Consider the following 12,360-nt stretch of genomic DNA (forward strand, 5'->3'; position numbering starts at 1 on the left):
GGTGCTTGAGACTTGTTGATCGTGTTGGAATCAAGCTTTTGGTGTTTTGCACATATTGGAAATCAGCCAAGGTATGGTTTCGGTTTCCTTTATGTAATATGTAATTTTTCTGGAAACTTAGGCTAATGGATCATAAGATAGGATTGAATGATGTTGGTGTATGCCTAATTATTTATGAAATTATGTTATATGATGAAGAGGATTGTAGGGAATGTTGGAATGTATAATATATGTTTATGGTGCTTGTTGAAGGATATTGATGATTATGATGTGTGATGATATATTATGATGATGATTGTGGGTTTTGAATCTTGTGGTTGGTGATGATATTGAATGGTGTTGATTTTGAGTTAATGTTGCATGAGGAAGCATTATTGATGTTGAGCTATGATTGATGGTGGATGACTATTATGAGGATGATGGGTGGTAAGTGAAGTATTTATGTATGAAGAATGATTGATGTGTAATATTGTTGTGAAATGTTTGGGAGCTTAATGATTTAATGATGAATGTTGAGAATTATTATAGTTGTTGAGAGTTGCTAGTATTGTTGATGATTGATGATGAGTTGTGAAAATGTTATTGATGAATGAGGAGAATTAGGAGTGTTTATGATGATTTTTTTTAGATGTTGGAGAATAATGATTTTGATGGTATGGAATAGTGTAAATGGGAAGTCATTGATGGTTGGTTGAGAAATGGTTGGTATGGATTCATGAGTGAATTTGATATTATGTTGAGTTGGCTTTGATTTGTTTTAAGTTGAGAGTTGTGGTAAGTTGAATTTTCAAGGTTTTGGTAAAAATAGATTTTTGGTAAACTTTGACGGATCATAACTTGAGCCTTAGTTTTCAAAATTTGTTGAAATTTTCTTTAAATTAAATTTCATTGAAAACTCTTTAAATGGATATAAATTTTGTAAGAAATAGATTTTTGTAGAGGAAGTTATGATCATTCAAAGTTTGGTGTCAAAATCTGAATTCTGTGTATGCTGCAGAATTTGTGATTTTTGGTTTGTGTGCGCACACACAGACTTGTGCGTACGCACACCCTTGTGAGTTTTTGAACCTGTGCGCATGCACACACAAGAGAAGGCTTGCTGTTGAAAGCGCTAGTATGACCTGTACGCACACACAACCAGCGAAGTTTTATAACCTGTGCGCACGCACACGTTGGAAGGTGCACTCTGTTGAGGGCGTTCGCACACCTTGTGCAGATGAACATAGTTGAAATTTTACTACCTATGCATACGCACACCTCTATGCGTACGCACACATTTTGAAAATCCTCTTGGGTGTGCGCACGCACACCCTTGTGCGTACGCACATGCCCTATTTTTCAATTAAAATCTTGTTTTTAACTGTTTCACCTTCCCAACAAGCTTGTAAACTTCTGTGACATCTATTTAAGACTTTTTTGCTTGTTTTTGAATGTTAAATATAGAGCATGTCTTGGGTGGAATTATTTGGATATTACCTTGAAAAGTTAGAGAACGGAGGTTTAGGTTTTTGGTGTATTGAGGATGAGTTTGGTTGAGAGAGAAGGAAGAGTAGTGAACTTGGTGATTACTGACAACAAATTGAGAAACTGATGAACTAATGAGTTTGAAATGAAAATTATGAATGATTATGGTTGATGGAATGAGTATGAGCGGAAGTGTGCTATGAGTAGTGGCCTCTGAGATTGAATATGTGATTACGATATGCGTTGTTCTTCATCGTAGGGGTTGTGGCAGTCTCCCGCCTACATTCAGATGTGAGGCTTGAAGCTGGGCTTCTCACTCATATGTATCACTCAAGAGGAAGGTGGTACACTACAAAAAAAAGAGTTTAAAATGGCATTAACATTACGGCGGTTTTAAAGAACCGCCGTAATACCCGGTTATTATGGCATTTTTGGTTGCTGCCATAATTAACTTTGCGTTTGGTGGCGGTTCTGGTGATTATGGCGGTTTTAAACCGCCGTTTTCACAGGTATATAAAACCAAAGAACTGCAACCCTAGCTCATTAAACGAAACACATTACGGCGCTCTCGATCTCCCTTCTCTCTCCTTCGTCTCCTCCGTGCTTCGACAACGCCGTTCTTTCCTCTCGGACTTCTCCTCTCTCCGCCGGTTACGATTGCTCAGGTACCTTTCCCTCTCCACCAGTTACTGATTTGTTTCTTTGCAGCTCCCTCTCAAGTTCTCTAGGTTCCTCTCCCTCTCCGTCAATTACTGATTTCTTCGTTTTTGCTCGGGTTATGGTTTCAAAATTGTTTTTGTTGCTGATTTTTGGGGGTTTTTGTTTCTCTGCAACTCCGCAATCGGGTCTTGTGTTGAAGCATTCGATTGACGTTGGTGCGGAAGTGATTGACGCCGATCGGGTCTTGTGTTCAACCAGTCGACGATCTCAGATCTTGGATCTTGGATCTTCCTTCCTCACATCTGCCGTCGACACTACTTGCAAAGCCTGCGAGGTTGTTTTCGTAACCTTACCCCCTCCTTTCTCTCTCTTTCTCTCTCCCCGATATCAGATCTAGTGCCAATGTCTAGTGTTCTGAACTGGTTATGTTGATTAAAGACCACTTCTTATCTGAACTGGTTTTGTTATGTTGATTCAAGTATTTGGAGCAATTTCTTGTTGAATATTTAGCCTTTGTTGTTGTGTTCTATTTTAATAGTAAGGATTTGGCATAGTTCACTTGTTAAGGAGACAAGAAATGAAAACTTTTCAAATTTTCAAGTTTTCCTTGGTTGTCTGCTTAAGAAGTGTTCTTTGCAAGATCTCACATAAGTCTAGGATGTGGATTTGTTCTGTAAATAATCTATGTTTTCTTGATCACCATTTTTTTAGTGCTGTTTCTGTTTTACAATTATTTGTGATCATAAATGACGGTCACAACTATTTAGGACATGTTCTATTTTACATTGCCTGAAATTTGGTTTCTTTGAGAATTCAACTTGCTCAAGATTCTTGGAAAAGTTGCAGTAACTAAAGTGGAATGTTTATCCACATAACAAGACTAAAATGACACTCTTATAGGTTTTTATCTTTTTTCTGGAAATTACTCTTTTCGACCATTACTACTGTTGCTGATGTATGCATTAAGAATAGAAAATTGTCATGTTTCTAGAAAGCCTTTTTGTTCAACTCAGCTGCTATTTCGATGAATTCAAGTTTCATTCAACTCCTGATAATTAATTTCTTAATAAGGGCCGGTCTTTGATAGTTCATGGGTATGGCATATTTACTATATATTTGGTGAGTTGTCTTTATCTTATAAGAGAATCTATTTATTATTGTGGGATAAATTTTAGATCTTTTATTATTGTGGTATATATATTATATATTTATGTTGATGATTATTGTCTTCACATGTTTTAGACTTGATTATTATGAATGGTAATTAGTATTTTTGTACTCCATAAAACAACGATAAAGCATAAAAAATAATCCTATCTTTATTAAAACTAGAAAGCTAGATATAGCCCCAAAAACTATGCATACACGAAATCATTAGGAATTGCTGAGTGAACAATGTGCCAAAGCTAGTCATTTCTTTAAGGCCATTCTCAAAAAATATAGAAATGACCTTTTCAGCCAATGCGCTTCAACAACTGGAGGTAATTATATGTGGAGCATAATTTTTATTGGCATGCTGGATGATTTCTTTTTTCTTTTTCTGTTTGTTTGGAACTGTGATAACAAACTTATTTAGTTGAATTACTTTTGGTTTATTTAGTTGCATTTTTTTAACAGCCAATTGATCAACCTTATTTATTTGTTTATTATTTTATTAATTTCTTTTTGTTTTTTGCATTTAGAGGTTCTAATTTCTTGAGAATTCAAGTTATTGAATATTTACATTTATTGTAGTGAACTGCAAAGAATTTTGTATGCTATTTCTATATGTATTCATTGCCCTCTATCCGTATAAAGCTTAAGACCTTGAAATTTTAAAATGTAAAATGATGGATGGTGAAATAGAACGTTCTTTTCTTACATCCCTTCCTTACCAAATTGCTTATTTCAAGTAAAAAAATCTTTTAGGATGGATCTTATCTCCAAAAGTTTTTGTAATTGTCTATTCTTTAATTTCTACTTTATTTATGGCCAATTTTGTCTCATCGCTTGGTTAACTTTTGGTAAGATTTTTACAATTATTTTGGTTGGCCATCATGATGAAAATTAGACAAAAGAAACTATCAGTGATTTTCATTTCATTCTGACGCCCTTTTTTGTCATCTGACACTTATACAGTTTCTTTCATCTCTCCACCTGCTCAGTGGTCACATGGGAGCAATTTTACAGAGGAAAGGTGATCTTTGTGGATCACTTCCTGTTTCTGTCCTTGCTGTTTATGATGCAAAGCTTGGTAGCTTGTGTAAATATATTGATCCTGAGGTGGAGTCAAATCCTTACTGTACGCATTCCTAGCTCAGAGGAAAAATCTGTTGAAGGAGTGACTCTTCATATTTCCTCAAAAGAGTACTATCTTAATATAATTGCAAATGAACTTGGTCTTGAAGATGCCTCCAATGTTTTTATTTCAAGGTGAAATGTAATTGAGAGATGCATTTCATAATTTAGATGGTTGCTTTCTAATATATTATTGACTTGACAGGTGAAATGTAAAATGCCTCCAAAATCTTATATACTAGATCCATCTTCTAAATTGCCAAATGGAAAAGATGGCCTTCATCTTGATGGACCTTCAAATTTAAGGGCAAGTTACTTGTCTGGTCATGATATAGCTGGTGATGCAATATTAGCATCTATTGGATATACGTGGAAATGTAGAGATCTTTTCTATGAAGATGTAATAGTTTAGTCATATTACAGGTCTCTTTAAATTCACATCATTTAGTGAATTGTTTAACTGAAGTGCCTGAAGTAATTTTTTTCCCCTTCTTCTTCTCCTCCAACCCCCCTTATTCACATAATGCAATGGATCTTTATCTTGTATAAGTTACTTAGTTTCTTTGGTTGTGGAGGGTGAGAATATTAAAAAAGTTATTGAACTAACTTAGTCAAATTTATTTCATATTCTAAGCACGATTTGAACTGTCCATATTTTCTTTGATTCAATTTTTAATTATCATAGATTCATATAAAAGCATGCAAGAAAATATCCTGGCTTCTTGCTATTCAGTGACATCCGCATTTATAGCTCTTTTCTTTTACATGGAGGATCCCGTAATATTCATTTAGAGACTTTTTATGAACTTTATTTTCTGCTTGTGCTATTGTGCAAGCTAAAACTGTTATTTTGTGTGCTTTAATTTTCATCATACCATTTTGGACTCTGTTGTGTATCCTTGTTGCTAATGGATGTTTCTATGTGATTTCAGATTTTAAAAAATAATAGTGATGGATCTGAGAATGGGTCCTTGCTACAAATTATGAATCGCACCCTTACTATATTTGGTTCCAGGCTTCTTAGGCATTGGGTACAAGGTGCTTCTAGTTTTGATATACCACCATTGAATGTTGAATTCTTGATTCTTTCAACTAAAAAAAATTCCTTTATCTAATTGTTCTTATTCATGAAACAGGTATCTCACCCATTATGCAATCAGACCATGATTTCTGCTCGTCTTCATGCTGTATCTGAAATTGCAGAGTCCATGAAACAATATCGAAATATTCATTTTACATGATTTGCTTTCGTTCTCATTTAAATTTGCTTTTTTATTTAAACTTAAATTGATCATGTGGCTGTTTACTTATGATATGATTAAGGTTAGTTCAGGAAATGGATATTAGTAGAAGCTTGTGTGATACGGACTATAAATTTAGTTATTTTTTATTCTTATGCAGGTTTGCTTACATGATGTGTACATGAAAACATATTTCTATTCCCATTTTTCAGTATTAGGTTTCAGTTTGCTCGACCTGTGGAGGTGATGGTGAGCAACCTTTGATTATAGAATAACGAAGAAGAGTTTTTGTGGGGTAAATATGGTGAGCAACCTTTGATTATAGCTAGACATGCTATAGTTTGTCATACAACTGCAAGCTTTTGTTCCCCTCTCAATTATCTTCTAATGCCTATGGTATTGATGTCAGGTTTTCTAATAAACTTTGTTTTCTTTCACATTTTTTAATACATTAGTTCCTATCCTACAAGCTAGGATTTTGTTTGTGACATTTCTTTGGCATCTCAAATAATGTAAGTGACTAAACTAGTTCAGTGATTACAGATTTGCGATGGTGTTACTGTGGCATATACCAAGAGGAGCATTTTATGAATATGTTGAAGGATGATGTCAGTATTGTGAAGGAGATGGAGCAATGACTGCAGGGCAAGCTTATTGCTGAAGAGCATCACAAAGCAGATTGGAAGACAAACCCATGAAGTTGCAGCAAAAGTAGATGAGTATGCAAGAGGCATGATCAGTGCTTCCGGATCAACCTTTTTTGAGGAGCTTGGCTTGTACTACATACACTATCATATACTCAGTACTTTGCTGAATCCTTGATAAAAGAAGCTGAAGTAGACAACAAGATTGTAGCCATTCACGCCGCGATGGGTGGTGGAACTGGCCTAAACTACTTCCAGAAAAGGTTTCCAGACCAATGCTTCGATGTTGGGATCGCCGAACAACATGCTGTTACGTTTGCTGCAGGGCTAGCCACTGAGGGCCTCAAGCCATTTTGTGCTATCTATTCTTCTTTCCTTCAGCGTGGATACGATCAGGTAAGGAATAAATAACATTAGGCCAAATTGGTTTATGTCCACTATAGAGGTAGCTAAGTAGTTAATGTCATAATTCACAAAACAATCTAACAATTGTGGTCCAAATTGGGTTTGTAGGTGGTCCATGATGTAGATCTTCAGAAGTTACCAGTCCGATTCGCTATGGATAGAGCTGGTTTAGTTGGTGCTGATGGACCTACCCATTGTGGAGCATTTGACATCACCTACATGGCTTGCTTGCCTAACATGGTGGTCATGGCTCCATCAGATGAGGCTGAACTGATGCACATGGTTGCAACCGCTGCAGCCATAGATGACAGACCAAGCTGCTTTAGGTTCCCAAGGGGGAATGGAATTGGAGCCGTTTTGCCTCTCAATAACAAAGGAACTGCACTTGAGGTTAGCATTAATTTCCAAACATAATGTTGTATTGTATTTGGTTAAGCCAACCAAAATTGAAGTTTTGGTGATGTACTTTATGTAGATTGGAAAGGGTAGAGTTCTGACAGAAGGTAGCAGAGTTGCAATCTTGGGATATGGTTCTATAGTTGAGGAATGCAGGGTCATACATAGAGAGACTGAAGCTGAATCAAGAAAGAGAGAAATTGGCAAGAAAGGTTATGGAAAAAATGTCTGTGGAACAATTATCTAATCTATTATCATTCTACAACTCAATGGGCCAAATTTGAAATTGAGATTCCAATGAGTGTGTACCCATGATTTTGTAATTCTACAACAATTATCTAATCTTTTGGAAATTAAGATTCACGATCTTGAAATTGTCAATGAAAATGAGTGTGTACCCATGATTTTGTTGACCATGGTTGGTGTAAATGTATTAAGTTAGGTGTGTGCTTTTAAATCTAAATTAGGTGATGTGCTCTTTTATTAAATTGGTGGTTTCAATTTTATTTTAAAAAGTATAAAATTATCATCATAATTAGGTATAAACGACGGTTAGAAACTCCCTTTTAAATGAAAACAATGCCATTATACGTTGGTAAAAACGGCGGTTAACAACTGCCTTTTTAAACGAAAATGATGCCATTATAACCTGGTAAAAATGGCAGTTAGAAACTGCCATTTTAAACATAAAAGATGCCATTATAACCTGGTAAAAATGGCGGTTATAATGGTAAAAACGGCGGTTAAAAACCGCCATTTTAAACAGAAATGATGCCACAACATCCTGGTAAAAACGGCGGTTATAGCCGCCATTTTAAACAATTCAAAAACTGCCATTTTATCCGGAAATAATGGCGGTTACAAACCGCCATTTTAACCCTAAAAAAACCGCCGTATTATCCACTGGTTATTACGGCGGTTTTCTGAAAACCGCCGTAATAACCAAAATGGCGCCCAGAATAATGGCGTTTCTTGGAGGCGCCAGTTTTGGTCATAATGGCGGTTCTAACCGCCGTAATTCCCCAAAATAACCGCCGTTTTAACCCTGTTTTTTTGTAGTGGTAGGGCACTCATCCCTCGGAATTATTCCTCTTGAGCATGGATTTTTCTCTGGTTGCAAGGTGGTAGGGCACTAACCCACGGAATCATGCGGCATCCAGAGGAAGGTGGTAGGGCACTCTCCCTCAGAACATTTCCCTCTAAAAGGAGAAGGTGGTAGGGCACTTATCCCTCGGAATTGTTCTTCCTAAGTATGCGCAACAGAGAGACTAATCCGGGTGTTGCCGTCCGGAGTTTGTGTCGGGTTTGGCACTATATCCGACATGTAATATCACAGCTAATAGGACAGACATTCATCATATGCATCTTCTTTATGCTTGCTTGCTTTGGTTACTTGAGTTTGCCTAATTGTATAACATGCCTACTTGCTTCTTGAATTACTTGTTATATATCTGAATACTACCTATGTTTTCCTTGCTTGTATTATCTGTGTTTGTCTGGTGCTGAGGAGGTTAGGTAGGCGGTGGCGATGGGATCGCACGGAGGGTAGGTTGGTGAAGGCTGTGGGACAGCGGTGATTAGTATTAGTTAGAATTTCCCTAAGTTTAGATAACCCTGTTTACGGTTTAAGTTCTTTATTTATTTATTTTCTTCTAAGCTTGAATATCTGTATGCGATGTGAAGTTCTAGGATTGCCTTGGGCGATCTGGAGCCTTATATCTTACATTATTGGGCACTATTACCATACTGAGAACCTCCGGTTCTCATTCCATACTTTGTTGTTGTTTTTCATATGCAGGTCGTAATTCACCTCGGTGAAATTGCGGACATGGTGGCAGAGCGGAGTATGGTTTCTTCTTGGTTTATTTCTATTTTATTTTGTTGTAGTACTTTCTCTCACCCTTTTTGTTTTAGACTTCATGGCCTTAGAGGCTTACTTGAAAGATAAGTTGTATAAGCTGTTTTAACTCCAAAACTTTGTATTTTTCTATTTGTAACTAGTCGGCTTAAACTCTGCAAGCTGCGGCTAGTTCCCTATGATTATTAAACTCTTATATCTATATATGTTCTATTCTCTTGCATCTATACCTTGTGTCTTGTGCGTTAGCTTCGTGTGAACGTTTCGCGCTTTTGTAATTCTATTTTTGAGCTTAATCCTTCATCGGACTTCTAAAATATATTATTTCCTTCTATATAAATATATATAAGCCTTAGAATTGCCGTAACCTTTGATTAATCTTTGCTTTACAGCTAGAGGTAAGGCTTAGGGTAATTAGGGTGTTACATCCTCCGATAACATTTTTGTCATAGATGCAACTGGCAATAATGTCAACCCAGTCTCTATAATGTGTATGTGTTTGCACTTAGCGACACCATTTTGTTGGTGCTCATACGAGCAGGAACACCTCCACATAATACATATACCCTGCACAGACTTAGCCAGACCAATATATTCTTTAGCATTATCACTTTGCACACATTTAATCTTAGTTCCAAGTTGCAACTCAGCCATAAATTAAAAATTTTTAAATGCAGATCTGATTTGAGACTTAGAGGAAAGTAGATAAATCCAAATGAAACTTGAGAAAGCATTAATAAAATAGACATAGTATTTGTAATTATTAACTGAGGAAACCAGGGTAGGTCTCCAAACATCTGTAAAGATCAATTCTAAAAGTTTTGTGAAAAGGAAATTAGACCTAGGAAAAGGAAGTTGATGTGCCTTTCCTATACAATAAGATTGACACACAAAATTTATTGAGTTCAAAGGAATATTATACAAGTTAAGAACTTGACTAACTACCGAAACTGATGGATGCTAAGATGAGCATGCCACAACAAGTAGTCTTTATTTCCTGACATAGGTACTGAAACTAGTAATGCAGCAGCAACATCATCTTTTGATTTTGGACAGAATCCAAAGAATTTGTACAATCCTTTATCAACTGTTCCTTAGAGTATGACCTCCTTTGAAATCTTGAATTTGATAACAAAATGATCATCATGAAATTCAAAAAATACTCTATTATCTTTGGCAAACTAATAAACACTTAACATATTCTTTGAAATTTGTGGAACTAGCAATAATTTGTTAAACGAGAATTATTTTCTATTCAGATCTGAAATGAAAATTGAACTTCCAACATGACTAATTTGAAAACTTGAACAATTTCCGATGGTGACTCTTTTTGATCCAACGTATTCAGTCTTTTCTCCAAAATTGTGAGCATTGATAGTCATGTGGTGCATGGCTCCTGAATATGGAAACCAATCTGGATCTTGCAGTGTTGTTGAAGTAGCAAATTTAGCCTCATTTCGAACCAAGGCATTTGTGTATGACAAATTTTCTCTAGGACTGTGTGAACTTGAAGAAGCTTCAACTCTTCCATTTTCATAGCCATTATCATACCTGTACCAACAATTGAGAGTTGTGTGCCCAAGTTTGTTGCAAACTTGGCATTGCGACGGTCTAGGACCACCTCTTCCATAGTTTTGAAATTGACTTCCATAGTTCTGAAATTGGGACTACATCATTCTTCCTCCTCTCATAAATCTTGCACCACCTCTGCCACGATAGACACCTCTCCCTCCACAGAAACCACCTCTCGAGGATAGAAGTTTGATTGAGCGCGAGCCAAGTGTGCTTGCATAAGATTATCTAGTTTTTTGTACTTTTCTAACAACTCCTCATGTGCCATCAGTAAAGCTTCTAATTCTCCTATGGTCATAGGCATGGATCTTGCAGTGATTATTGTAATAAAAGAGGTATACTTCTCAAACAAATCGTTCAACACAACTTCAACAAGATCAACATCACTAATTGCAGCTCCAACACACACTAATGAATTAACTACTTTCTTAATTCAAGCAAATAATCTGAAATAGAACCTTCCTTCTTTATATTGACTAACTTGTTCTTTAATGGCCTAACTTTTGCTGTAATTTGAGATGCGAAGAATATTTCTAACCTGCACTAGATTTTGTACGAGAAGACATAACCGACCTTTCTTGTCGTCAACCACTTGCTCATTGACGCTAGTCACCAAGTCTTTAATAACGCATCCTGCTTCTTCCACTTCGAATACGCTGGATTCATCACATTGGCAGCTTCATCTTCGTTGGAGAGAAACTTTACTGGAATTGATTGTCCTGTGAGGTGGTCAAGCATCTCGTACCCTTCAATCATGAATTCTACTTGATCCTTCCATGGTAGATAGTTATCCTCATCCAATTTCATGTCTATTGGAGTAGAAAAAGCTTGCCCTACTTATACTAGATACATTGTTGTGGAAGCCATGGGAGAGAGAAAGCTCTGATACCATATAAGTATCAGGCCAGAGAAGGAGAATAGAAAAAGAGTAAAGTTCTGAAAGAGTAATGAAAGTGTGAAGAATGAATTGGTAACCATCTAAAAACTGAATTAATTACATATGCATCTCACTATATATAGTTAAGTGAATGCTGACTAGGACAGTAATAAACTCACTAACAAACTATTAATAACCTAACAATAAGCTAACTCCCTTTTGTATTTAATTATATAAGCTGGTTAATTATAATATTTGATAGAATGTGTTTAACTATTTATAATGTATGTTGCTTCATATCGGATGCTACTATGACATTGTAAACATTGCTCCTACTCCTAACTTAGTAACTCCTTTCTATTTATAGGATTTGTTTATGATAAAAAAAAAAGTATAAATAGATTCTTTAAGGACTAAGAAAAATATACTATTTTTGTGGCGATGATGATTTTTTTATACTAGTTTTCAATATTACATACATGCCCTTTGAATTAGTAAAATTATAATGAATGAAATAGAAGATAATCCTAGAATTTTTACGATATAAATTTAGTGAGAAAAAAAGTAGAATTATTTGTGATAAACATGTATTTAGTAAGATTAATTTATTATATATATATAATAGATTCTCTAAGAAAAATATACTATTTTTGTGGCGATGATGATTTTTTTATACTAGTTTTCAATATTACATACATGCCCTTTGAATTTTGAATTATATAATGAAAGAAATAGAAGATAATCCTAGAATTTTTACGATATAAATTTAGTGAGAAAAAAAGTAGAATTATTTGTGATAAACATGTATTTAGTAAGATTAATTTATTATATATATACACATATATTTTACCAGAATTTGTATATATGATATATGAATAATTACACTTACATTTACTAGAATTTGAACATAAATTAAAAAAATTTATTTTTTAAAGATGATTTAATATTTATGTTGATTGTTGATTA

General features: G+C 35.3%; 1 protein-coding gene and 1 long non-coding RNA gene across 5 annotated transcripts; both read left to right on the forward strand.

Moving 5' to 3' along the window:
• LOC107648597 lies at positions 1,988–6,415 on the forward strand. Of its 4 annotated transcripts, XR_001621988.2 has the most exons (7): positions 1,988–2,129; positions 2,324–2,458; positions 4,243–4,536; positions 4,607–4,801; positions 5,334–5,439; positions 5,538–5,946; positions 6,186–6,415. It is a non-coding gene; the product is annotated as an uncharacterized LOC107648597 (long non-coding RNA). The 4 variants fall into 4 exon arrangements; XR_002348713.1 differs by having other exon boundaries at positions 4,607–5,439; XR_001621989.2 differs by lacking the exon at positions 4,607–4,801.
• Positions 6,427–7,516, forward strand: LOC107648596 (probable 1-deoxy-D-xylulose-5-phosphate synthase 2, chloroplastic). Its single transcript, XM_016352404.2, has 3 exons — positions 6,427–6,682; positions 6,800–7,081; positions 7,167–7,516. The coding sequence occupies exons 1-3, from the start codon at positions 6,512–6,514 to the stop codon at positions 7,332–7,334; spliced, it is 621 nt and encodes a 206-aa protein (XP_016207890.1). The 5' UTR covers positions 6,427–6,511; the 3' UTR covers positions 7,335–7,516.

This window comes from Arachis ipaensis, chromosome B06 (assembly GCF_000816755.2).
Source record: "Arachis ipaensis cultivar K30076 chromosome B06, Araip1.1, whole genome shotgun sequence".
Lineage (NCBI taxonomy): Eukaryota > Viridiplantae > Streptophyta > Magnoliopsida > Fabales > Fabaceae > Arachis > Arachis ipaensis.

Coding starts and splice junctions, on each gene's coding strand:
- LOC107648596 (XM_016352404.2), top strand. CDS start 6,512: ATGGGTGGTGGAACTGGCCTAAACTACTTCCAGAAAAGGTTTCCAGAC. Junction 6,683..6,799: donor TTCAGCGTGGATACGATCAG/GTAAGGAATAAA, acceptor TTGGGTTTGTAG/GTGGTCCATGATGTAGATCT. Junction 7,082..7,166: donor ACAAAGGAACTGCACTTGAG/GTTAGCATTAAT, acceptor TACTTTATGTAG/ATTGGAAAGGGTAGAGTTCT.